Raw genomic sequence first — 26,272 nt, forward strand, 5'->3', positions numbered from 1 at the left:
CATCAGCCCCATAGATCCACTTGGAGCCCCCCCCCCATAGGAAATGGGGTCGCCCCACACTTATGGGGCTGCCCCATAAGTGGGATATGGGGGGGGGGGGAGGGGGGGGAATGGGGTTATTAATAGGTACCCTAAGGGGGAGGGGGAGGTCACGCGGTGCCGCAGGGGGTTATGGGGCATGGGGGGGGTGGGGGGGGGGGGCAGGGACATGCGGGGGCACGAAGGGCAATGGGGGGGATGGGAGGGGGGGTCAGGCCTTGACTTGGGGGGCAGGCGGGGGTGGGGGTGGGGATAAAGGGGGTGACCCCCAAGTGGTGGCAGCCCCATAGAGGGATGGGGGGAGCACAGGTGAGTGTGGGGGGGGCACTTGTGGGGCTGGGGGGAGGGGGTGCTGCCGTCTATGGGGCAGGTGTGGGGCAGGGGAGACCACATCAATGGGGCGGGTGGAGGGCTTGGGTGCTCCCATCAATGGGGCAGATGTGGGGCAGATGGAGGCCATGGGTGCTCAAATCAATGGGGCAGATGGAGGCCATGGGTACTCCCGTCAGTGGGGCAGATGTGGGGCAGGGGGAGCCCCCATCAATGGGGCAGATATGGGGCAGGGGGAGCTCCCATCAATGGGGCAGATATGGGGCAGGGGGAGCTCCCATCAATGGGGCAGATGTGGGGCAGGGGGAGGCCATGGGTACTCCCATCAATGGGGCAGATGTGGGGCAGAGGGACCCACATCTCTCCCTGCTCCATAGGTGCTGCTGCTGCTGCTGCTGCTGCTGGGGACCCCCATTGTCAGGGCCAGCCCCATAGCGCTGGAGGGGCCGTTACTTGTGGGTCACGCTATGGGGCAGGGGCCCCTTCCCGAGCGCCCCCCCTGCCGCCCCATTAACGTGACTGTGGCTCTGGAGAAGGATGAGTGTCCCCAATGCCGAGCGGTGACAACCACAGCGTGTGGGGGGTACTGCAGGACACGGGTAGGTGTGGGGCAGGGGGGGTTGTGTGGGGTGTATGGGGTATGGGGGGTATGGGGGGTATGGGGTGTATGGGGGGTATGGGGGGTGTGGGGAGCTATGGGGGTATGGGGAGCTATGGGGGGTGTGGGGAGCTATGGGGGTATGGGGACATAGGGGGTGTGGGGAGCAATGGGGGGTATAGGGGGTATGGCGGGTATGGGGGCCAAGGGGGGTATGGGGATGCTATGGGGGTATGGGGAGCTATGGGGGGTATAGGGGTATGGGATGCTATGGGGGATATGGGGTGCTATGGGATATGGGGAGCTATGGGAGGTATGGGATGCTGTGGGGGGTATATGGAGCTATGGGGGTATGGGGGCTATGGGGGGTATGGGTCCCTATGTGTCTCTATCTGTCCCTATAGGTCTCTATGGTCTCTATGGGTCTCTTATGGGTCCCTATGTGTCTCTATGTGTCCCTATAGGTCTCTATGGTCCCTATGGGTCTCTCTCTATGGGTCTCTATGTGTCCCTATAGGTCTCTATGGTCTCTATGGGTCTCTATGATCTCTATGTGTCTCTATGGTCTCTATGGGTCTCTCTGTGTCTCTATGGGTCCCTATAGCTCCCTATGTCTCCCCCCATGTCTCCCCCAGGCTCCTGTGTACCGCAGCCCTCTATGGCTCCCTATAGGTCTCTATGTGTTTCTATGGGTCTCTATGAGTCCTTATGTGTCTCTATGAGTCCTTATGTGTCTCTATGTGTCCCTATAGGTCTCTATGTGTCCCTATAGGTCTCTATGGTCTCTATAGGTCTCTATGGTTTCTCTGGTCTCTATGGGTCTCTATAGGTCTCTATGTTCTCTATGGTCTCTATGGGTCCCTATAGCTCCCCATATACCTCCAGGCTCCCGTGTACCGCAGCCCCCTGGCCCCCCCCCCCCAATCCGCCTGCACCTACCGTGGGGTTCGCTATGAGCGCTGGCGTCTATGGGGCTGCCCCCCAAGTGTGGACTCATCCGTGGCCGTCCCCGTGGCCCTCGGCTGCCGCTGCTCCCGCTGCCCCATGGCAGCCACCGACTGCACCGTGCAGGGCCTGGGCCCCTCCTTCTGTGGGGCAGACGGAGGCTTCGGGCCCCACTGATGGGGCTGCCCCATAGGGGCTATGGGGGGAATAAAGGGACCCCATGGGGGGTGAGTGGCTGTGTGGATCTGGTGGTTGGTGTGGGGTGGGGGGTGCGGGGGGGGGGGGGTGGGAGCCATGAAGGGGGTGCTGGGATGGGATCTATGGGGCAGGATCTATGGGGCAGATCTAGGGGGCAGGATCTATGGGGCAGATCTATGGGGCAGGATCTAGGGGGAAGGATCTATGGGGCAGGATCTGTGGGGCAGATCTAGGGGGAAGGATCTATGGGGCAGATCTAGGGGGAAGGATCTATGGGGCAGATCTATGGGGCAGGATCTAGGGGGAAGGATCTATGGGGCAGGATCTGTGGGGCAGATCTAGGGGGAAGGATCTATGGGGCAGATCTAGGGGGAAGGATCTATGGGGCAGATCTATGGGGCAGGATCTATGGGGCAGATCTAGGGGGCAGGATTTATAAGGCCTATCTAGGGGGCATTGAACCCCCATTGAAAACCATTGAACCCCAAGGACCCCCCCATTGAACCCCATTGATCCCCCATTGAACCCCATTGACATTCATTGAACCCCATTGACCTCCCCATTGAACCCCCATTGAACTCCATTGAAACCCATTGAACCCCATTGACCTCCCCATTGAACCCCATTTACCCCCCATTGAAACCCATTGACCCCATTGAACCCCATTGGCCCCACATTGAACCCCATTCACCTCCATTGAACCCCATCAACCCCCCACTGACTCCCCTCATTGAACCCCATTTACCCCCATTCAACCCCATTGACCCCAGCCCATTGACCCCCCCCCCTTTGAACCCCATTGACCCCACTGAACCCCCATTGAAACCCATTGACCTCCCCATTGAACCCCATTCACCCCCATTGGACCCCATTGACCCCATTGAACCCCATCAACCCCCCACTGACTCCCCTCATTAAACCCATTTACCTCCATTCAACCCCATTTATGGGGGTATAGGGGATCCCAGCCCTATGGCGTCTGTAGGGGGTCTCTATGGGGAGTCTGTGGGGGTCTGCAGCCATATGGGTCTCCCTATAGGGGTTCTATAGGAGTATGGGGTCCCTATAAGGGTTCTATAGGGATCTGCAGCCATTTAGGTGTCCCTATAGGGGTTCTATAGGGATCTGCAGCCATAGAGGTGTCCCTATGGGGGTTCTATAGGGATCTGCAGCCATATATGGCTCCCTATAGGGATTCTATAGGGATCTGCAGCAATATAGGGCTCCCAATAGGGGTTCTATAGGGATCTGCAGCCATATAGGGCTCCCTATGGGGGTTCTATAGGGGTTTGCAGCTATATAGGGGTCCCTATAGGAATTCTATAGGGATCTGTATCCATTTAGGGCTCCCTATAGGGGTTCTATAGGGATCTCCAGCCATATAGGGCTCCCTATAGGGGTTCTATAGGGGTTCGCAGCCCTATGGGCTTCCCTATGGGCCCTGTATGGGCTCCGCAGGCTCCCCCCCCCGTCCTGACGTCACCGGAAGGGGCGGTGCCTCTGTCCCCTCTCTATGGTTCGGAGGAGCGTCGCTCTCTCTATGGTCACCACCCATTTCCGGTCTGGGGAGGTGACGTCCGGAAGTGACGTCAGACGCCACAAACCGGAAGTGACATCAGACGGCGCCTACCGGAAGCGGCGCTCGTTCCCCATCTCCCGCCGCGGTCTCGAGGTGAGCGCGGGAAAACCGGGGGGGGGAGGGTAAGGGGACGTCACCCCCCACGTGACATCCCACCCACGTGATCCCACACCCACGTGACCTCACTCCCGCGTGACGTCACCCGGCGCCGCCGCTCTTCCCGCAGGTGCCCATTGGTTGGCGGTCCGGGATTGTTGACGACGTCATTGACGTCGCTGCTGACGTCATCGCTGACGTCACAGACGGTGCCGTTTACGTCACATCTGACGTCATTGCTGTCACCGTGACCGTCGGTGCTGCTGCTGTTGCTGTCACCATTGATGCCGTTGATGTCATTGACGTCGCATTGACCTCACCAGTGACGTCATTGACCTCGCATTGACCTTGCCGCTGACGTCATTGACCTTGCTGTTGACACTGACGTCACTGACGCTGCCGCTGATGTCATCGACCTCGAATTGACGTCACCTTTGATGTCATTGATTTTGCTCTTGACGTCATGGATGTCACCTTGACCTCCCCATTGATGTCATTGACATCACATTGATACTACCATTGACCTTGCCACCATTGCCATCACCTTAACCTCACCATTGACATCATTGACATTGCCTTGACTTCAATATCAACACTGACACTACTGACATCACCTTGACCTCCCCATTGATGTCATTGCCATCACCTTGACCTCCCCATCATCATTGACATCACATTGACACTACCATTGACACCATTGCCATCACCTTGACCTTCCCATTGACACCATTGCCATCTTGTTGACCTCACCATTGATGTCATTGACATCACCTTGACCTTCCCATTGACACCATTGCCATCTTGTTGACCTCACCATTGATGTCATTGACATCACATTGACACTACCATTGACATTGCCACCATTGACATCATTGACATCATTGCCATCACCTTGACCTCACCATTGACACCACTGACATCACCTTGATCTCACCATTGACATCGCATTGCCCTCCCTGTTGATGCCATTGACATCACCTTGACCCCACCATTGATGTTGATACCATTGCCATCATCTTGACCTCACCATTAATGCCATTGACATCACCTTAACCTCACCATTGACATCATTGACATTGCCTTGACTTCAATATCAACACTGACACTATTGACATCACCTTGACCTCCCCATTGATGTCATTGCCATCACCTTGACCTCCCCATCATCATTGACATCACATTGACACTACCATTGACACCATTGACATCATTGACACCATTGCCATCACCTTGACTTCACCATTGACACCATTGCCATCACCTTGACCTTCCCGTTGACACCATTGCCATCTTCTTGACCTCCCCATTGATGTCATTGACATCACATTGATACTACCATTGACACCATTGACCCCATTACCACCATTCCCATCCCTTTGACTCCCCCCCACACCATGCCTGACTCCGTGCACTACATCCACCTGCACAACTTCAGCCGCTCCCTCCTGGACCTCCTCAACGGCCAGCGCCTGTCAGGCTCCTTCTGCGACGTGACCGTTCGCACCCGCGAGGCCTCCCTGCGCGCTCACCGCTGCGTGCTGGCCGCCGGCAGCCCCTTCTTCCACGACAAGCTCCGCTTGGGTCACTCCGCCATCGAGGTGCCGCCGGTGGTGCCGAGCGCGGCCGTGCGCCGGCTGGTGGAGTTCCTGTACAGCGGGTGCCTGGCGGTGGCACCGTCAGAGGCTCTGGCGCTGCTCACGGCTGCCTCCATCCTGCAGATAGGAACAGTCATCCGCGAGTGTACCCAGATCATCAACCGCGCGCGGAAGGATGGGGTTACACCAGCGCCGGTACCGCCGGTACCACCGGTACCGGTACCGCCACCGAGCTGCCATAGCCGCAAACAGAGGCGACCGCTCCGCCTGCCTCCTAAGGATGAGGATGAGGATGAAGAGGAGGATGAAGCCTTCACCCCAATGCCCATAGAGGAGCCATCATTGTTTGGCACCACCGAGGTCCTGGCGGACCCGTTCCTGCCGCCGTGGGCTGGGGATGAGGTGGAGGCACCACCGGCACCAGCACCGGAGGGGGTGCAAGGAGGAGGAGGAGGAGGAGGAAGCACAGGGGGGGCCCCGGCCGGGCCCTCGAGGGGCACTGGGGGCTCCTTCCAATGTGGGCACTGCCACAAGAGCTTCAGCTCCCGCAAGAACTACACCAAGCACATGTTTATCCACTCGGGTGAGGATGGGGGCGTGGGGGTAATGGGGGTAATGGGGGCAATGGGGGGCAACGGGGGCAATGAAGGTAATGGGGGTAATGGGGCAATGGGGACAATGGGGGCAGTGGGGGGCATGGGGGGTATGGGGGGCATGGGGGTAATGGGGGGCATAGTGGCAATGGGGGCATGGGGGGCAATGGGGGCAATGAAGGTAATGGGGGTAATGGGGCAATGGGGGGCATGGGGACAATGGGGGCAATGGGGGCCATGGGGGGCAATTGGGGTAATGGGGGCATGGGGAGGGATGGGGGTACATGGGGGGCATGGGGTCCTGCATTGACCCATGTTGATCCATCTCAACCCATGGTGACCCCTATGGATCCATATTGCCCCATAGTGCTCCACTGACCCATACTGTTCCATATTGACCCATAGTGCTCCATATTCCTCCGTTACCCCATATTCCTCCATTACCCCATAGCACTCCCATTACCCCATAGTGCTCCCATTGCCCCATAACGCTCCATTGCCCCATAGTGCTCCACTGCCCCATATCACTCCCCACTGCCCCATAGCGCTCCCATTACCCCATATCACTGCCCCATAGCACTCCCATTACCCCATATCACTCCCCACTGCCCCATAGCACTCCCCACTGCCCCATAGCGCTCCCATTACCCCATAGCGCTCCATTACCCCATAGCACTCCATTACCCCATACTGCTCCATTACCCCATAGCACTCCATTACGCCATACTGCTCCATTACCCCATAGCGCTCCAATACACCATACTGCTCCATTACCCCATAGTGCTCCCTGTTACCCATAGCACTCCCATTGCCCATAGCGCTCCCCGTTACCCATAGCACTCCCATTACCCCATATTACTCCGTTATGCCATAACGCTCCCATTGCCCCATAGCACTCCCCATTACCCCATAGCATTCCCATTACCCCATAGTGCTCCCCATTACCCCATACTGCTCCATTACCCCATATTGCTCCATTACTCCATATTCCTCCATTACCCCATAGCACTCCCTATTGCCCCATACTGCTCCATTACCCCATAGCGCTCCAATTACCCCATAGCACTCCCATTACCCACTCTAACACCTCCCCCCCCATTGCAGGCGAGAAGCCTCACCAGTGCCCGGTGTGCTGGCGCTCCTTCTCCCTGCGGGACTACCTGCTGAAGCACATGGTGACGCACACGGGTGTTCGCGCCTTCCAGTGCGCGCTGTGCGCCAAGCGCTTCACGCAGAAGAGCTCCCTCAATGTACACCTGCGCACGCACCGCCCCGAGCGCCGCCTGTGCGCCAGGGCCACGCACCGCGTACAACCGCAGCGCACCGCGGATGATGGGGGCAGCGGTACCGCCATGCACCGCGCACAACCGCAGCGCACCGCGGATGACAACACCGGTACCGCCACGCACCGCGCACAACCGCAGCGCACCGCGGATGATGGGAGCAGCGGTACCGCAACACACCGCGCACAACCGCAGCGCACCGCGGATGACAACACCGGTACCGCCACGCACCGCGCACAACCGCAGCGCACCACGGACAACGGGAGTAGCGGTACCGCCACCACCACGGTGATGGTGACAGCGACGGTGATGGCAACGGCAACAGCGCCATCCGAGGGGGCCATGGAGGGGCCCTCAACGGCGTTGGGGGCAACGTTGGGGCCATCAACATTCATGGGGTCAACAGCATCATTGGGGTCAATGTTGAGGCCATCAACCCCATTGGGGTTGACACTGGGGCCGTCGGCATCATTGGGGTCAGCGGCGTCATTGGGGCCACCAATGGGGCCAACGGCATCATTGGGGTCAACGTTGGGGCCATCAACATCATTGGGGCCAATGGTGTCATTGGGGCCACCAATGGGGTCGTCAGCATCATTGGGGTCAACGTTGGGGCCGTCAACATCTATGGGGTCAATGGCCTCATTGGGTCCACCATTGGGGCCATCGACATCATTGGGGTCAATGTTGGGGCCATCAACATCATTGGGGTCAACAGCGTCACTGGGGACACCAATGGGGCCGTCAACCCCATTGGGGTCACCATTGGGGCCATCAACATCATTGGGGTCAACAGTGTCATTGGGGCCACCAATGGGGCCGTCAACCCCATTGGGGTCACCATTGGGGCCATCAACATCATTGGGTTCAACAGCATCATTGGGGCCACCAATGGGGCCGTCGGCATCATTGGGGTCAACAGTGGGGCTGTCGGCATCACTGGGGTCAACGGTGTCATTGGGGCCACCAGTGGGATCAACGGCATCATTGGGGCCACCAATGGGGTCGTCAGCATCATTGGGGTCAACAATGGGGCCATCGGCATCACTGGGGCCAACAGTATCATTGGGGTCAACAGCATCATTGGGGTCAACGTTGGGGGCATCAACACCATTGGGATCAATGGCATCATTGGGGCCACCAATGGGGCCGTCGGCATCATTGGGGTCAACGGCGTCATTGGGGCCACCAGTGGGGCCATCAACCCCATTGGGGTCAACGTTGGGGCCATCAACATCATTGGGGTCAACGGCATCATTGGGGCCACCAGTGGGGCCATCAACCCCATTGGGGTCAGCATTGGGGCTGTCAGCATCATTGGGATCAACATTGGGGCCGTCAACACCATTGGGGTCAACAGCACCATTGGGGCCACCAATGGGGCCGTCGGCATCATTAGGGTCGACATTGGGGCCATCAACATCATTGGGGTCAACAGCACCGTTGGGGCCACCATTGGGGTCGTCAACATCATTGGGGCCACCAATGGGGCCATCAACTCCATTGGGTTCAACGTTGGGGCCATCAACATCGTTGGGGTCAACGGTGTCATTGGGGCCACCAATGGGGCTGTCGGCATCATTGGGGTCAACACTGGGGCCATCAACATCATTGGGGTCAACAGCACTGTTGGGGCCAGCATTGGGGCCATCAGCGTCATTGGGGTCACCATTGGGGCCATCAACTCCACTGGGGTCAGCAGCATCACTGGGGCCTCCATTGGGGCCGTCGACATCATTGGGGTCAACGGCACCAGTGGGGCCACCATTGTTGCCATCAACAGCATTGGGGTCAACAGCACCATCATTGGGGCCATCAGCAGCATTGGGGTCATCACTGGGGCCATCGACACCATTGGGGTCACCATTGGGGCCATCAGCATCATTGGGGCTGTCAGCACCATTGGGGCCACCAATGGGGCCATCGACACCATTGGGGTCACCAGCACCACTGGGGCCATCAGCATTATTGGGGCCATCAGCATCTTTGGGGTCATCATTGGGGCCATCGACACCATTGGGGTCACCAGCACCATTGGGGCCCTCAGCATCACTGGGACCCCCATTGGAACCCCCATTGGGGCCCCCATCAGCCCCAGGGCCCCCAGCGGGTGCTGAGCCCACAGGTTCCAGCCCTGCTCCCACATCCTGAGCTGATCCCTATGGATGGGGTGGGATCGGGAGCACCCAAACCTCAGTGTGTATATGGGGGTGTCCCCGTCCCCATTGATGGGGTTTGGGGTCAACCAAGACACAGCCTTGGGGGTCTCTTCTTGTCTCTGTGTTGTCATTCGGGGCCCTATGAATGGGAGCTGGGGACCAATGGGGGGCACCCCATAGAACCCACCCCCCCCGGTCCTTGGGAGGACCAATGGGAGCAGAGAATGGGGTAGAGCAGCCAATGAGCTCGTCCTGCATCCCCCATGGGTTGATGATGGCACCAATCAGGTGCCTCCAATGGGAATGGTCCATCTGGGGGCATCACCCACGTGACCCTCTCCATTGGATCCCAATGGATCCTTGGCATTCCCAATTCCCGATCCCCATCAATGGAGCCCCTTTGGTTCCCACGGTGCCGGGCGGGGCGGCTTCTGATTGGCTGAGGTGTTAATCACAGCCGTAGGCCCCGCCTACCAGATGCTGATTGGATAGGCTCTGCCTTTCCTTCACGGTGATTGGTCCAGCGTCGGGTTCGAGCCCACCCTCGGTCTAGGAGGGGGAGGAAGAACCGGATTGGATCGTTGTCGTGTCACTCAACCCGCTCCCAATGCCTATTGGCTCATCCTTCATAGCCCCGCCCACTGAGCGTCCTGATTGGCCGGCCTTCCTTTCCCTACCCGAGGGCTACCCTAACCCTCCCCTCCCATTGGCTGCCCTGTCCGTCAATCACCCCTAATCCCCTCCCTTCCCCCTCACGACGCGCTCTGATTGGTCAGCCCTCCTTTCCCTACCCCAGGGCGTGCGGCGGGGAGGTGGGAGACTCTCCTTCCCCTCCCATTGGCTGCGCTCCCCGTCAATCACCCCTAATCCCCTCCCTCCCCTCTCACGTCGCGCTCTGATTGGCCAGCCCTCATTTCCCTACCCGAGGGCTACCCTAACCCTCCCCCCCTCCCATTGGCTGCCCTTTCCGTCAATCACCCTTAATCCCCTCCCTCCCCCCTCACATAGCGCCCTGATTGGTCCGCCCTCCTTTCCCTACCCCACGGCGTGCAGCGGGTAGGTGGGAGGCTCTCCTTCCCCTCCCATTGGCTGCGCTCTCCGTCAATCACCCCTAATCCCCTCCCTCCCCTCTCACGTCGCGCTCTGATTGGCCCTCCCTCTTTTCCCTACCCCAGGGCGTGCGGCGGGGAGGTGGGAGGCTCTCCTTCCCCTCCCATTGGCTGCGCTCTCCGTCAATCACCCCTAACCCCCTCCCTCCCCCCTCACGCCGCGCTCTGATTGGCCGCCGCCTCAGGCGGTGGGCGTGCCCCGCTCCGCCGCCGCTGTGTGTGGAGGGGCAGCCGCCGCCATGTCGGAGGCCGGGGCCGAGCTCCTGGAGCGCTGCGGGGGCTGCGGGGAACGGCTGCGGCCCGAGCGGGACCCGAGGCTGCTGCCCTGCCTGCACTCACTGTGCGGGGCGTGTGTACGGACCCCGGCCGGGAACGGTGAGGGGGGGGGGGGTGGGGATGGGGGTGGGAATGGGACCATAGAGATGGGAATGGGGCCATAGAGCCGGAATGCGGATGGGAATGGTGCCATATAGTCGGGGATGGGGCTGGGAATGGGGCTATGGAGGTGGGAATGGGGTCGTGGATATAGGAATGGGGTTGGGAATGGGGATGGAAATGGGGCCGTGCTGATGGAAATGGAGCTTGGAATGAGACCGTGGAGGTGGGAATGGAGCTGGGAATGGGGCCACAGAGCCGGGAATGCGAATGGGAATGGGGTCCTGGAGATGGGAATGGGGCTGACAATGGAGCCAGGAATGTGGTTGGGAATGTGGTCGTGGAGGTAGGAGTGGGGCTGGGAATGGGACTGTGGAGATGGGAATGGGGTCGTGGAGATGGGAATGAGACCGTGGAGGTGGGAATGGGGCTGGGAATGGGGTTGTGGAGATGGGAATGGAGCCATAGAGCCGGGAATGGAGATGGGAATGGGGTCCTAGAGATGGGAATGGGGTCGTGGAGGTGGGAATGGAGCTGTGGAGGTGGGAATGGAGCTGTGGAGGTGGGAATGGGGTCTTGGAGATAGGAATGGGGCTGGGAATGGGGCCATAGAGCCAGGAATGTGAATGGGAATGGGGCTGTGGAGGTGGGAATGGAGCTGGGAATGGGGCCATAGAGCCGGGAATGCGAATGGGAATGGGGTTGTGGAGATAGGAATGGGGCTGGGAATAGATCCAGGAATGCGGATGGGAATGGGGTCGTGGAGATAGGAATACAGCTGGGAATGAGACCTTGGAGGTGGGAATGGAGCTGGGAATGGGGCCATAGAGCCGGGAATGCGAATGGGAATGGGGTCCTGCAGATGGGAATGGGGTTGTGGAGATAGGAATGCGGCTGGGAATGGGGCAATGGAGCTGGGAATGGGGCCGTGGATATAAGAATGGGGCTGTGGAGGTGGGAATACGGATGGGAATGGGGCCATGGAGTCATGGAGTTAGGAATAGGGCCGTAAAGCTGGGAACGGGGCCAAGGAGTCGGGAATGGGGTCCTGGAGTCATGGAGCCAGGAATGGGGTCATAGAGCCGGGAATGGGGCCATTGATTTGGGAATAGTTCCATGGAGCCGGGAATGGGGTCATGGAGCTGGGAATGGAGTCATGGATCTGGGAATGGAGTCATGGATCTGGGAATGGGGTCATGGAGCCGGGAATGGGGCCATGGAGTCGGGAATGGAGTCATGGAGCTGTGAATGGAGTCATGGAGCCGGGAATGGGGTCATGGAGCTGGGAGTGGAGTCATGGAGTTGGGAATGGGGCCATGGAGCCGGGAATGGAGTCATGGAGCTGGGAATGGCGCCGGGAATGGGGCCATGGATCTGGGAATGGGGCCGTGGAGCTGGGAATGGGGTCATGGATCTGGGAATGGGGCCATGGAGCCGGGAATGGGGCCATGGAGTCATGGAGGTGGGAATGGGGTCATGGAGCCAGGAATGGGGCCATGGAGCTGGGAATGGGCCCCCCCATCCCCTTGCCAGGGCCCTCACCTCACCCCCATCTCCAATGCCGGGTTCCATGGGGAGCACATCCCAGGCTCAGGAATGCCATGTTCCCATGGGATAACTGGACCGTGTCCATCCCCCCCCAGGCCTGGAGTGCCCCATCTGCCACAGCCAGTGCCGGCCGCAGGACGTGGTGGAGAACTACTTCCTATGGGAACGCAGCTCCGAGCCTGCTGCCGGGGGACAGGGAGCGGGGCAGGTACCGGCGTCATTAGGGCTTCATTAGGGTTTGGGTAATGGGGTATTAGGGCATTGTTATCAGTGTGTTATTAGGGAGTGATTAGTGCGTTGTTAGAGCTTTATTAGGGTATAATTAGTGCGTTATTAGCGTGTAATTAGTACGTTATTAGTGCTTAATGTGTTATTGGTGTGTAATTAGTGTGTTGTTATTAGAGCGTTATTAGTGTGTAATTAGTCTATTATTAATGCCTTATTAGTGCTTAATGAGTGTGTTATTAGTCCTTAATTAGTGTGTAATTTGTGTGTCATTAACGTGTTATTGGCATGTTAAAGCAAATTATCAGCCCATTATTAGCCGGTTAGTAGCCCATTATTAGCCCATTATCAGCTCATTAGTAGCCCCTTATTAGCGCGCTATTAGCCCATTATTAGCTTGTTATTAGCGCGTTATTATCCCTTTTGTAGCCCGTTATAAGCATATTATTAGCCCTTTATTATCCTGTTTTAGCGTGTTATCAGTCTGTTATCAGACCATTATTTGCCTGTTATCAAACTGTTATTAACCTGTTATAGCATGTTATTATCCCGTTATTAGTGCGTTACCAGCCTGTTACTAGCATGTTATTAGCACGTTATTAGACTGTTATCCCGTTATCAGCCCTGTTACTATTCCGTTATTATCCCATTATCAGCCCGTTATTATCCTGTTATCAGCCTTGTTATTAGCCCGTTATTATCCCATTATCAGCCCTGTTATTAGCCTGTTATTATCCCATTATCAGCCCTGTTATTAGCCCATTATTATCCCATTATCAGCCCTGTTATTAGCCCGTTATTATCCCATTATCAGCCCTGTTATTATCCCATTATTATCCCATTATCAGCCCTGTTATCATCCTGTTATTATCCCATTATCAGCCCTGTTATCATCCCGTTATTATCCCGTTATCAGCCCTGTTATTATCCCATTATTATCCCATTATCAGCCCTGTTATCAGCCCCTTATTATCCCATTATCAACCCTGTTATTATCCCATTATCAGCCCGTTGTCATCCCATCATTATCCCGTCATTAGCCCATTATCAGCCCATCATTAGCCCGTCATTAGCCCATCATTAGCCCATCATTAGCCCGTCATTAGCCCATCATTAGCCCATCATTAGCCCATCATTAGCCCGTCATTAGCCCGTCATTAGCCCATCAGTAGCCCATCAGTAGCCCATCATTAGCCCATTATCAGCCCATCATTAGCCCGTCATTAGCCCGTCATTAGCCCGTCATTAGCCTGTCATTAGCCCATCATTATCCCGTTATTAGCCTGTTATTAGCCCCTCTCAGCCCTCCTAACCCATACATACCCCCCCAGTGCTGCACCAGCTGCGAGGACAACGCGGCCGCCACCAGTTACTGTGTGGAGTGCTCGGAGCCGCTGTGCGGGACGTGTGTGGAGGCTCACCAGCGAGTCAAGTACACCAAGGACCACACTGTGCGCGCCATGGGTGCGTGTGCCCCCGCTGACGGCCCTACAGCAGCCCTGTGCTGGCCCTATGGTGTTCTCTTAGTGTCCCTATAGTGTTCCTATGGTGGCCCTATGGTGTCCCTATGGTGGCCATATGGTGTCCCTATGGTGGCCCTATGGTGTCCCTATGGTGTTCCCCTAATGTCCCTATAGTGTTCCTATGGTGTCCCTATGGTGTTCTCTTAGTGTGCCTATGGTGGCCCTATGGTGTCCTCTGAGCGTCCCTATGGTGGCCCTGTAGTGTCCCTATGGTGTTCTCTTAGTGTCCCTATGGTGTCCCTATGGTGTTTTCTTAATGTCCCTATAGTGTTCCTATGGTGTCCCTATGGTGTTCTCTTAGTGTGCCTATGGTGTCCCTATGGTGGCCCTATGGTGTCCTCTGAGCGTCCCTATGGTGTTCTCTTAGTGTCCCTATGGTGTCCCTATGGTGTTCTCTTAATGTCCCTATAGTGTTCCTATGGTGGCCCTATGGTGTTCTCTTAGTGTGCCTATGGTGTCCCTATGGTGTCCCTATGGTGGCCCTATGTGTCCTCTTAGCGTCCCTATGATGGCCCTATAGTGTCCCTATGGTGGCCCTATAGTGTCCCTATGGTGGCCCTGTAGTGTCCCTATGGTGGCCCTATGGTGGCCCTATAGTGTCCCTATGGTGGCCCTGTAGTGTCCCTATAGTGTCCCTATGATGGCCCTATGGTGTCCTCTTAGTGTTCCCATGGTGGCCCTATGGTGTCCCTATGGTGTTCTCTTAGCATCCCCATAGTGTCCCTATGGTGTTCTCTCAGTGTTCCTGTAAGTGTTCCTGTGGTGTTCTCTTAATGTCTCTGTGGTGTCCCTATGGTGTTCTCTTAATGTCCCTATGGTGTCCCTATGGTGTCCTCTTAGCGTCCCCATAGTATCCCTATGTTGTTCTCTTAGTGTTCTTATAGTGTTCTTATGGTGTTCCCTTAATGTCCCTATGGTGTCCCGTTAGCGTCCCCATAGTATCCCCATAGTATCCCTGTGATACCCCTATGGTATCCCCTTCACGTCCCCACAGCATCCCCTCATTGTCCCCATGGTATCCCCCACCCCCTGGGGCAGTGGTGATGCCATCACTGATGACGTCACCATGACATCACTGATGACGTCACCATGACATAACTGATGACATCACCATGACGTCACCATGACGTCCCCCTCCCCCCGCAGGCAGCGGGCAGGGGCAGGCAGCCGAGCGGACCCTATTCTGCCCGGTGCACAAGCAGGAGCCGCTGGTGCTGTTCTGTGACACGTGTGAGGCCCTGACCTGCCGGGACTGCCAGCTCAGCACCCACCAGGACCACCAGTGAGTGCCCTGTCCCCATTCACAGCATTGATCTGGTTATCGGTTATCCCAGGGGTGCATTAATGCCTCCATTGATCATCATGGGTGCCCCCCATCCCATTCCCATTCCCATCCCATCCCATTCCCATCCCATCCCATTCCCATTCCCACCCCATCCCATCCCCATCCCATCCCATCCCATTCCCATTCCCACCCCATCCCATCCCATTCCCATCCCATCCCATTTCCATCCCATCCCATTCCCATCCCATTTCCATCCCATCCCATTCCCATCCCATCCCATTCCATCCCATCCCATTCCCACCCCATCCCATTCCCACCCCATCCCATTCCCATCCCATTCCCATTCCCATCCCATCCCATTCCCATCCCATCCCATCCCCATCCTATCCCATCCCATTCCCATCCCATCCCATTCCCACCCCATCCCATTCCCATCCCCATCCCATTCCTACGCCATCCCATTCCCATCCCATTCCCATTCCCATCCCATTCCCATCCCATCCCGTTCCCATCCCATTCCCACCCCTTTCCCACCCCATCCCATTCCCATCCCATCCTATTCCCATCCCATCCCTTTCCCACCCCATCCCATTCCCATCCCATCCCCATTCCCATCCCATCCCCATCCCATCCCCATTCCCATCCCATCCCATCCCCATCCCATCCCCATCCCATTCCCATCCCATCCCATTCCCATCCCCATCCCCATCCCATCCCATCCCATCCCCATCCCATCCCCATCCCATTCCCATCCCATCCCATTCCCATCCCCATCCCATCCAATCCCATCCCCATTCCCATCCCCATCCCCATCCCATCCCCATCCCATCCCCATCCCATCCCATCCCCATTCCCATTCCCACCCCATCCCATCCCCATCCCCATCCCATCCCCATTCCCATTCCCACCCCATCCCCATCCCCATCCCATCCCATCCCATCCCATCCCATCCCCATCCCATCCCATCCCCATCCCATCCCATCCCATTCCCATCCCATCCCATCCCATTGCAGGTACCAGTTCCTGGAGGAGGCCGTCAGGAGCCAGCGGAAGCTGCTGCTGGGGCTGCTCAAGCGCCTTGGGGACAAGCAGGCAGCTCTGCAGCGCTCGGCCCGGGAAGTGCGAGGCTTGTGCGTGACTTCCCAAGGGATACGGGATCCATAGGGGGGACCCGGGCCCCATAGGATGGGATACGGGCCCATAGGGAGGGATGCGGGCCCATAGGGGGGGATCTGGGCACCATAGGATGGGATATGGGCCCATAGGATAGGATACGGGCCCATGGGGGGGATCCGGGCCCCATAGGATGGGATCCAGGCCCCATAGGGGGGTATCTGGGCCCCATAGGATGGGATCTGGGCCCATAGGGGAGGATCTGGGCCCCATAGGATGGGATCCGGGCCCATAGTGGGGGATACGGGCCCCATAGGAGGGGATCTGGGCCCCATAGGATGGGATACGGGCCCAAAGGGGGGGATCTGAGCCTGTAGGATGGGATCTGGGCCCCATAGGATGGGATACAGGCCCATAGGAGGGGATCTGGGCCCTACAGTGGGGGACCTGAGCCCATAGAGGGGGGATCTGGGCCCATAGTGGGGGATCCGAGCCCATAGGAGGGGATCCAAGCACATAGGGGGGGATCTGGCCCCATAGGAGGGGATTTGAGCCCATAGGAGGGGATCCAAGCACATAGGGGGGGATCTGGGACCATGGGATGGGATCTGAGGCCATAGGGGAGGATCTGGGCCCATAGGGGAGAATCCGGGCCCCATAGGAGGGGATCTGAGCCCATGGGGGGCATCTGAGCCCTTGGGGGGGGATCTGGCCCCATAGGATGGAATCTGAGCTATGGCAGGTATCTGACCCCATAGGATGGGATCCCACCCCATAGAGGCATTATCTACCCCCCGGGGGTGGATTATCTGCCCCATGGGTGGGGTGGGCTCCATCCTGCTCCTTGGGTCCCCAGCATGCGGCGCGTGGCAGAGGTGCAGAAGCGGGTGCAGGTGGAGGTCAAGGTCGCCATCCTGCAGATCATGAAGGAGCTCAACAAGCGGGGCCGGGTGCTGGTCAGCGATGCCCAGGTCACTTATATACATCCATCCATACATTACATGTATATATATGTATGTATATGTATATGTACGGACCCCATTCTGCCCATATGGGGTGCTGAGCCGCTCCCCATTGCAGCGGGTCACCGAGGGCCAGCAGGAGAAGCTGGAGCAGCAGCACTGGGCCATGACCAAACTGCAGCAGCAGCAGGAGCACATCCTGCGCTTCACCTCCTGGGCGCTGGAGAGGGACAACAGCACAGCCCTGCTGCTGTGCAGGAGGCTGGTGAGGGATCCCAATGCATCCCAACCCCATCCCAATGCATCCCAGTGCATCCCAACCCCATCCCAGCACAGCCCTGCTGCTCTGCAGGAGGCTGGTGAGGGATCCCAATGCATCCCAATGCATCCCAGTGCATCCCAGTGCATCCCAAACCCATCCCAGCACAGCCCTGCTGCTCTGCAGGAGGCTGGTGAGGGATCCCAATGCATCCCAATGCATCCCAGTGCATCCCAGTGCATCCCAAACCCATCCCAATGCATCCCAGTGCATCCCAATGCATCCCAACCCATCCCAATGCATCCCAGTGCATCCCAACCCCATCCCAGTGCTGCCCTGCTGCTGTGCAGGAGGCTGGTGAGGGATCCCAATGCATCCCAGTGCATCCCAATGCATCCCAACCCCATCCCAATGCATCCCAGTGCATCCCAGTGCATCCCAACCCCATCCCAGTACTGCCCTGCTGCTGTGCAGGAGGCTGGTGAGGGATCCCAATGCATCCCAAACCCATCCCAATGCATCCCAACCCCATCCCAAACCCATCCCAATGCATCCCAGTGCATCCCAATGCATCCCAACCCCATCCCAGCACTGCCCTGCTGCTGTGCAGGAGGCTGGTGAGGAATGGACCCCCCCCAATGCATCCCAATCCCATCCCAATGCATCCCAAACCCATCCCAATGCATCCCAACCCCATCCCAGCACTGCCCTGCTGCTGTGCAGGAGGCTGGTGAGGGATCCCAGTGCATCCCAGTGCATCCCAATGCATCCCAAACCCATCCCAATGCATCCCAACCCCATCCCAGCGCTGCCCTGCTGCTGTGCAGGAGGCTGGTGAGGGATGGACCCCCCCCGTGCATCCCAAACCCATCCCAATGCATCCCAACCCCATCCCAGCACAGCCCTGCTGCTCTGCAGGAGGCTGGTGAGGGATCCCAATGCATCCCAGTGCATCCCAATGCATCCCAACCCATCCCAATGCATCCCAACCCCATCCCAGCACTGCCCTGCTGCTGTGCAGGAGGCTAGTGAGGGATGGACCTCCCCCAATGCATCCCAATCCCATCCCAATGCATCCCAAACCCATCCCAATGCATCCCAAACCCATCCCAGCACTGCCCTGCTGCTGTGCAGGAGGCTGGTGAGGGATCCCAATGCATCCCAAACCCATCCCAATGCATCCCAACCCCATCCCAATGCATCCCAACCCCATCCCAGCACTGCCCTGCTGCTCTGCAGGAGGCTGGTGAGGGATCCCAATGCATCCCAGTGCATCCCAATGCATCCCAACCCATCCCAATGCATCCCAACCCCATCCCAGCACTGCCCTGCTGCTGTGCAGGAGGCTAGTGAGGGATGGACCTCCCCCAATGCATCCCAATCCCATCCCAATGCATCCCAAACCCATCCCAATGCATCCCAAACCCATCCCAGCACTGCCCTGCTGCTGTGCAGGAGGCTGGTGAGGGATCCCAATGCATCCCAAACCCATCCCAATGCATCCCAACCCCATCCCAATGCATCCCAACCCCATCCCAGCACTGCCCTGCTGCTCTGCAGGAGGCTGGTGAGGGACAGACCCCCCCCCATGGATCCCAATGCATCCCAAACCCATCCCAATGCATCCCAAACCATCCCAACTGCATCCCAACCCATCCCAATGCATCCCAAACCCATCCCAGCGCTGCCCTGCTGCTCTGCAGGAGGCTGGTGAGGGAAGGACTGCCCAGTGCATCCCAATGCATCCCAACTGCATCCCAACCCACCCCAATTCATCCCATCCCCATCCCAACTGCATCCCAAACCTATCCCAGCGCTGCCCTGCTGTTTTGCAGGAGTCTGGTAAGGGAAGGAGCCCCCCAACCCATCCCAGTGCATCCCAACCCCATCCCAAACACCCCCCAGCCCCATCCCAACCGCATCCCAACCCCATCCCAACCCCCCCATCCTTCCCCTCGGACGCCCCCCCCATTGTGCCAACCTCTGTGCCCCCCAGATCTGCCTGCAGCTGCAGGGAGCCCTCAAGGCCATGGTGGAGCCTGTGGAGCCTCAGGGGGATATGAAATTCCAATGGGATCCGGGTGCCTGGACCAGGAGCGCCGAGAGCTTCGGTGAGACCATTGCTGGGGGGGGGGGGGGGGGGGCAGCACCCATGGGTGCACCCCGGACCCCCCCCCATTAACCCCCCCCATCACAGGCACCATCGTATCAGAGCGGAGCCTCCCCCCCCACCCTCCATCCCTCAGCCCCAATGGCCCTGGGGCCTCACAGGTACCTCTATGGGGTGGGGGGGGGATATGAGGGGGGCAGCACCCATGGGTGCCCCCCTTTAACCCCCCCCCCCTTATCTATCCCCTACAGGGCCCCCCCCAAACTGTGGTGGTGAGCAAAGGGCAGCCCAGCCCCATGGTGCAAGGCAGCCCAGCCCCCCCCAATGGGGCTGAGGAGGGGCTGGGGGGGCCCCCCCCACTTCAGGGTCCCATTGGGGGGCAGGGGTTGGGGTGCCCCAACCTGTCCCCCCCCCACCTGTACCCTGAGATGGCCGAGAGTGGAGGGGGCACAGAGCTGGGTGAGTTTTGGGGGGGGGGGGGGGGGGCACAAAAGGGGGGGGCAAAGGGGGAGGAAGGCTCCTGATGGGGGTTTCTTCAGCAGCCAATGGCCCCCCCGAAGCTGCTGGCACCAAAAGGAAGAGGTGAGGGGGGGATGGGACCCTTGGGCTTGTCCTTGTGTCCCTATAGGTGACCCTGTCCCTATAGATGACCCTGTTCCTATAGGTGTCACTGACCCCATATCCCTATAGGTGACCCTGTCCCTATAGGTGTCAGTGATCTCATATCCTTGTAGGTGACCCTGTCGCCATATCCCTATAAGTGACACTGACCTCATATCCCTATAGATGACCCTGTTCCTATAGGTGTCACTGACCCCATATCCCTCTAGGTGCCCCCATATCCCTATAGGTGCCCCTGTCCCTATAGGTGTCACTGACCCCATATCCCTATAGGTGACCCCATATCCCTATAGGTGCCCCTGTCCCTATAGGTGTCACTGACCTCATATCCCTATAGGTGACCCCATATCCCTATAGGTGCCCCTGTAGGTGTCACTGACCCCATATCCCTATAGGTGCCCCTGTCCCTGTAGGTTTCACTGACCCCATATCCCTATAGGTGCCCCCATATCCCTATAGGCATCACTGACCCCTGCCCCCCCCCAGGAGCTGCCCGGTGCCCTCCCCCCTCCTGCCCAAGGAGCCCTGGGTGCGCCTGGAGCGCCTGGAGCTGGGCCTGGAGCCGGGAGCGGCTCCGGTCCCAGTGTTCCGGGTGCTGCCTGGAGCCTCCGCCCGGGAATTCAGCCTCATCGTCATCGAGCGTGGCCAGCCCCGAGGCCCCCCCGCGGCCATCAAGGTGCCTGCACACCCCCTGGGGCCCATCCATCCCATCATACATACCCCCATATCCATCCCATCATCCATACCCCCATCCATCCCATCATACATACCCACATCCATCCCATCCTATCCTTGTCCCCTCATCCATCCCATCCTTATCCCTGTGCCCCCATCCATCCCATAATCATCCATATCCCCACATCCATCCCATCATCATCCATACCCCCCCATCCATCCCATCATCATCCATGTCACCACATCCATCCCATCCTTGTCCTTGTCCCCATATCCATCCCATCATTATCCATGCCCCTGCATCCATCCCATCATTATCCCTGTGCCCACATCCATCCCATCATTATCCTTGTCCCCATATCCATCCCATCATTATCGCTGTGCCCACATCCATCCCATCCTTATCCTTATCCCATGTCCATCACCCCTTTGTCCCTGTCCCCCCATCCATCCTATCGCTGTCCCCCCATTATCCCTGTCCCCGCATCCATCCCCCCTTATCCTTGTCCCAAATCCATCTCCCCTTTATCCCTATCCCCCCCTTTATCCTTGTCCCACATCCCTTCCCCCTCGTCCCTGTCACCCTTTCTCCCTGTCCCCATATATCCCCCCCTTATCCTTCCATCCCTGTGTCCATCCCCCTTTTCCACATCCACATCCCATCCTCATCCCATATCCACCCCCCTTATCCCCATCTCCCATCCCCCACAGGAGGAGCAACCAGAGGACACAAAACCCCTTCCCATCCACCCCAATGGAGCAGCAGGCACTGGTTCCTCTTCCTCCTCCTCCTCCTCCTCGGATCCAAGCTGCATCCCGGGATCCCTGCTGGGCTCCGTGTCCTGCTGCCGCGTGTGCCGCTGCGCCGGAGCCGTGGTCATGTGTGACCGCTGCGAGCGCTGCTTCCACCTGTCCTGCCACCTGCCCGCCCTGCAGGAGGTGCCCAGGTACATCCTATGGGATCCACAGCATCCTATGGGATCCATGTACATCCTATGGGATCCATGTACATCCTATGGGATCCATGCGCATCCTATGGGATCCGTATCCTGCCGCGTGTGCCGCTGCGCCGGAGCCGTGGTCATGTGTGACCGCTGCGAGCGCTGCTTCCACCTGTCCTGCCACCTGCCCGCCCTGCAGGAGGTGCCCAGGTACATCCTATGGGATCCATGTACATCCTATGGGATCCATGGGTATCCTATGGGATCCATAGCATCCTATGGGCTCCGTGTCCTGCTGCCGCGTGTGCCGCTGCGCCGGAGCCGTGGTCATGTGTGACCGCTGCGAGCGCTGCTTCCACCTGTCCTGCCACCTGCCCGCCCTGCAGGAGGTGCCCAGGTACATCCTATGGGATCCATGTACATCCTATGGGATCCATGGGTATCCTATGGGATCCATGTACATCCTATGGGATCCATGTACATCCTATGGGATCCATGTACATCCTATGGGATCCATGTCCTGCTGCCGCGTGTGCCGCTGCGCCGGAGCCGTGGTCATGTGTGACCGCTGCGAGCGCTGCTTCCACCTGTCCTGCCACCTGCCCGCCCTGCAGGAGGTGCCCAGGTACATCCTATGGGATCCATGTACATCCTATGGGATCCATGGGTATCCTATGGGATCCATGTACATCCTATGGGATCCATGTACATCCTATGGGATCCATGTACATCCTATGGGATCCATGTCCTGCTGCCGCGTGTGCCGCTGCGCCGGAGCCGTGGTCATGTGTGACCGCTGCGAGCGCTGCTTCGACCTGTCCTGCCACCTGCCCGCCCTGCAGGAGGTGCCCAGGTACATCCTATGGGATCCATGGGTATCCTATGGGATTCATGCGCATCCCGTGGGATCCATGTGCATCCTATGGGATCCACAGCATCCTATGGGATCCATGGGCATCCTGTGGGATCCACGCGCATCCCGTGGGATCCACATGCATCCCGTGGGATCCATGTGTATCCTATGGGATCTATGCGCATCCTGTGGCATCGCTTCCTGCTGCTTCCCTTCCCGTTCCCCTCTTCAGGATTGCTGGTCCCTCAGGATCCCCTTTGTTATCATGGGGGGGATCTCATTCCTTGGATCCCATGGGATCTACCAGTTCCTTGTGCCTCTTGAAGGATCCTTGGGATCTCACAGCCTGGCTCCCATTGATCCATAGTGTGATCCCTGTGGATCCAGGCTCCTTATGGAGGCTTCTTCACCCCTATCTGCCCATATCCCTTGTAGCTTCCCTAGGGATCTACCCCCTGCTCCATAGGGAGAACCACCCCCTCCATCATGGATCCCACCCCTCATCCTGGTCTTCCAGACCCCAATCCATGCGGGAATCCCTCTGATGATCCCAATCCCGGTTGGATGCAGGGGGGGGAACCCCCTGATCCCTCCCCCTGCTCCATAGGGAGAACCACCCCCTCCATCGCGGATCCCACCCCTCATCCTGGTCTTCCAGACCCCAATCCATGTGGGAATCCCTCTGATGATCCCAATCCCGGTTGGATGCAGGGGGGGAACCCCCTGATCCCTCCCCCTGCTCCCATAGCCCCGAGTGGAGGTGTTTGCTCTGCCAGGACCTGCCCCCCCCCAGCCAGGACCTCACCGAGGGGCCCCCCCAGAAGCTCTGCCCTTTGGACCAGCAGGTACATGGGGGGGGGGGGGAATGGGATGGACACCGGGATGAGGGATCCATGGATCCAATGGAATCCATGGATCCCTTTGACCCCCCCCTTTAGAAGTGTGAGTTGGTGCTGCTGCAGCTGCTGTGCCATGAGCCCTGCCGGCCGCTCCATCACCTCCCCAGCTCCACGGTGAGTCCCAGGGCTCTGGGCTCCATAGGGCTCCATGGGGGGACACATTCCATATGGGAATTGTCTTCCCATAGGATACCCCAGACCCCATTGACCTGACGCTCATCCGGGCCCGGCTGCAGGAGAAGCTGAGCCCCAGTTACCGCAGCCCCGAGGAGTTCGCTCGGGACATCTGGAAGCTGCTGAGGCAGTTTGGGACCCGGAGCGAGGTGGGATCCGGGATCCAGGCTGGGATACAGGGAAGGATCCATCCTCTTCCTCACCCTTTTCCTTCCCCATCCAGGACAAGGATCACGTCCAGTCCGTCCTGGCCCTGCAGAGCTTCATTGAGTCCAGGCTTGATGCTGCCTTCGGGAATGGCAAGTTCTCGGCTGCCCAATTCCTTATGGAGCCTGTTGTCCCTATGGATGAGGCTCCAGCGGCTGCCCCTGCTCCCGGTGCTGTGGGTCCCTGATGCCTTCCTATGGGAACTGGGTTCATCCCATTGTGGTGTCCGTGTCTGTGTCAGTTGGAGAAATAAAGCCGTGGTCGAGCCCCCGTTGTCTCCTGGTGGCCCCCCCCCCGAATTCCATCATTCCCAAGGCTGGAATGGGAGTGGAATGGGAGCTACTGGGATGATGCTGGAGGAATGGGGCCAGTATGGCCCAGTAAGGGTCTGGTCCCCATAGAGACAGGGAACGGGGGAAGTGCATCGAGCCCCCCCCCCCCCCTCCGGAAACAGCCGAAGCGTTCCGGAAAGAGCCGAAGCTGCTCGGGGGGAGGACCCGGAGAGGGGCGGAGCGCATCGAGCCCCTCCCCTTTCCGGAAACAGCCGAAGTGTTCCGGAAGGAGCCGAAGCCGCTCGGGGCTCCCCATAGAGACACGGAACGGGGGGGAGCGAATCAAACCCCCCCCCCCCATTTACGGAAAGAGCCGAAGTGAGTCCGGAAAGAGCCGAAGCTGCTCGGGGGGACCCGGGGAGGGGCGGAGCGCATCGAGCCCCTCCCCTTTACGGAAACAGCCGAAGTGAGTCCGGAAAGAGCCGAAGCTGCTCGGAGCTCCCTATAGAGACGCGGAACGGGGGGGGGGGAAGCGCATCGAGCCCCTCCCCTTTCCGGAAAGAGCCGAAGTGACTTCGGAAAGAGCCGAAGACACTCAGAGCTCCCAAGAGACACGGAGCGCATCGAGCCCCTCCCCCTTCCGGAAAGAGCCGAAGTGTTCCGGAAACAGCCGAAGCTGCTCGGGGGGACCCGGGGCGGGGCGGAGCGCATCGAACCTCCCCCCCCTCTTCCGGAAAGAGCCGAAGTGAGTCCGGAAACAGCCGAAGACACTCGGAGCTCCCCATAGAGACTCGGAGCGCATTGAACCCCCCCCACCTTCCGGAAAGAGCCGAAGTGAGTCCGGAAGGAGCCGAAGCCGCTCGGGGCTCCCTATAGAGACGGGAAAGGGGCGGAGCGCATCGAACCCCTCCCCCCCTTTACGGAAAGAGCCGAAGCTGCTCGGGGGAGACCCGGGGCGGAGCGGAGCGCATCGAGCCCCTCCCCTTTCCGGAAAGAGCCGAAGTGAGTCCGGAAAGAGCCGAAGCTGCTCGGAGCTCCCATAGAGACACAGAACGGGGGGGGTGGGGAGCGCATCGAGCCCCTCCCCTTTCCGGAAACAGCCGAAGCCGCTCGGATATCCCCATAGAGACATGGAGAGCATCGAGCCCCCCCCCTCCTTTACGGAAAGAGCCGAAGTGAGTCCGGAAATACCCGAAGCTGCTCGGGACTCCCCATAGAAACACGGAACGGGGGGGGGGGGGGGAGCGCATCTAGCCCCTCCCCTTTCCGGAAAGAGCCGAAGTGAGTTCGGAAAGACCCGAAGCCACTCGGAGCTCTCCATAGAGACACGGAGCGCATCGAGACCCCCCCCCCCCCCACCTTCCGGAAAGAGCCGAAGTGCTCCGGAAATACCCGAAGCTGCTCGGGACTCCCCATAGAGACACGGAACGGGGGGGGAAGCGCATCGAGCCCCTCTCCTTTACAGAAAGAGCCGAAGTGTTCCGGAAACAGCCGAAGCTGCTCGGGGCTCCCCATAGAGACACGGAGCGCATCGAACCCCCTCCCCCTTACGGAAAGAGCCGAAGTGTTCCGGAAAGAGCCGAATTGAGTCCGGAAAGACCCGAAGCCACTCGGGGCTCCCTATAGGGACGCGGAAAGCATCGAACCCCCTCCCCCTTTACGGAAAGAGCCGAAGTGTTCCGGAAGGAGCCGAAGGGAAGGGGGGG

General features: G+C 58.8%; 2 protein-coding genes across 4 annotated transcripts; both read left to right on the forward strand.

The window, feature by feature from the left end:
- Positions 1-333: 333 nt before the first annotated feature.
- Positions 334-2,111, forward strand: LOC117437771 (lutropin subunit beta-like). Its single transcript, XM_034072394.1, has 3 exons — positions 334-348; positions 747-968; positions 1,853-2,111. Exons 1-3 carry the CDS (start codon positions 334-336, stop codon positions 2,087-2,089), a joined length of 474 nt encoding a protein of 157 aa, XP_033928285.1. The 3' UTR covers positions 2,090-2,111.
- Positions 2,112-10,743: 8,632 nt separating this feature from the next.
- Positions 10,744-24,565, forward strand: TRIM28 (tripartite motif containing 28). 3 transcript variants are annotated; one of them, XM_034072420.1, is made up of 17 exons: positions 10,744-10,899; positions 12,543-12,655; positions 14,004-14,136; positions 15,342-15,477; positions 16,494-16,610; positions 17,450-17,564; positions 17,674-17,820; positions 19,811-19,925; positions 20,012-20,085; positions 20,176-20,383; positions 20,464-20,506; positions 21,032-21,221; positions 21,932-22,167; positions 23,763-23,859; positions 23,953-24,027; positions 24,102-24,236; positions 24,311-24,565. In XM_034072420.1, exons 1-17 carry the CDS (start codon positions 10,764-10,766, stop codon positions 24,479-24,481), a joined length of 2,241 nt encoding a protein of 746 aa, XP_033928311.1. In that variant the 5' UTR covers positions 10,744-10,763; the 3' UTR covers positions 24,482-24,565. The 3 variants fall into 3 exon arrangements, 2 of the variants coding, with proteins under 2 accessions (XP_033928311.1, XP_033928313.1); XR_004550502.1 differs by lacking the exon at positions 20,464-20,506 and having other exon boundaries at positions 24,311-24,453; XM_034072422.1 differs by lacking the exons at positions 20,464-20,506; positions 24,311-24,565 and having other exon boundaries at positions 24,102-24,266.
- Positions 24,566-26,272: the final 1,707 nt, after the last annotated feature.

The sequence above is a fragment of the Melopsittacus undulatus genome, chromosome 27, assembly GCF_012275295.1.
Source record: "Melopsittacus undulatus isolate bMelUnd1 chromosome 27, bMelUnd1.mat.Z, whole genome shotgun sequence".
Taxonomy (NCBI): Eukaryota; Metazoa; Chordata; class Aves; order Psittaciformes; family Psittaculidae; genus Melopsittacus; species Melopsittacus undulatus.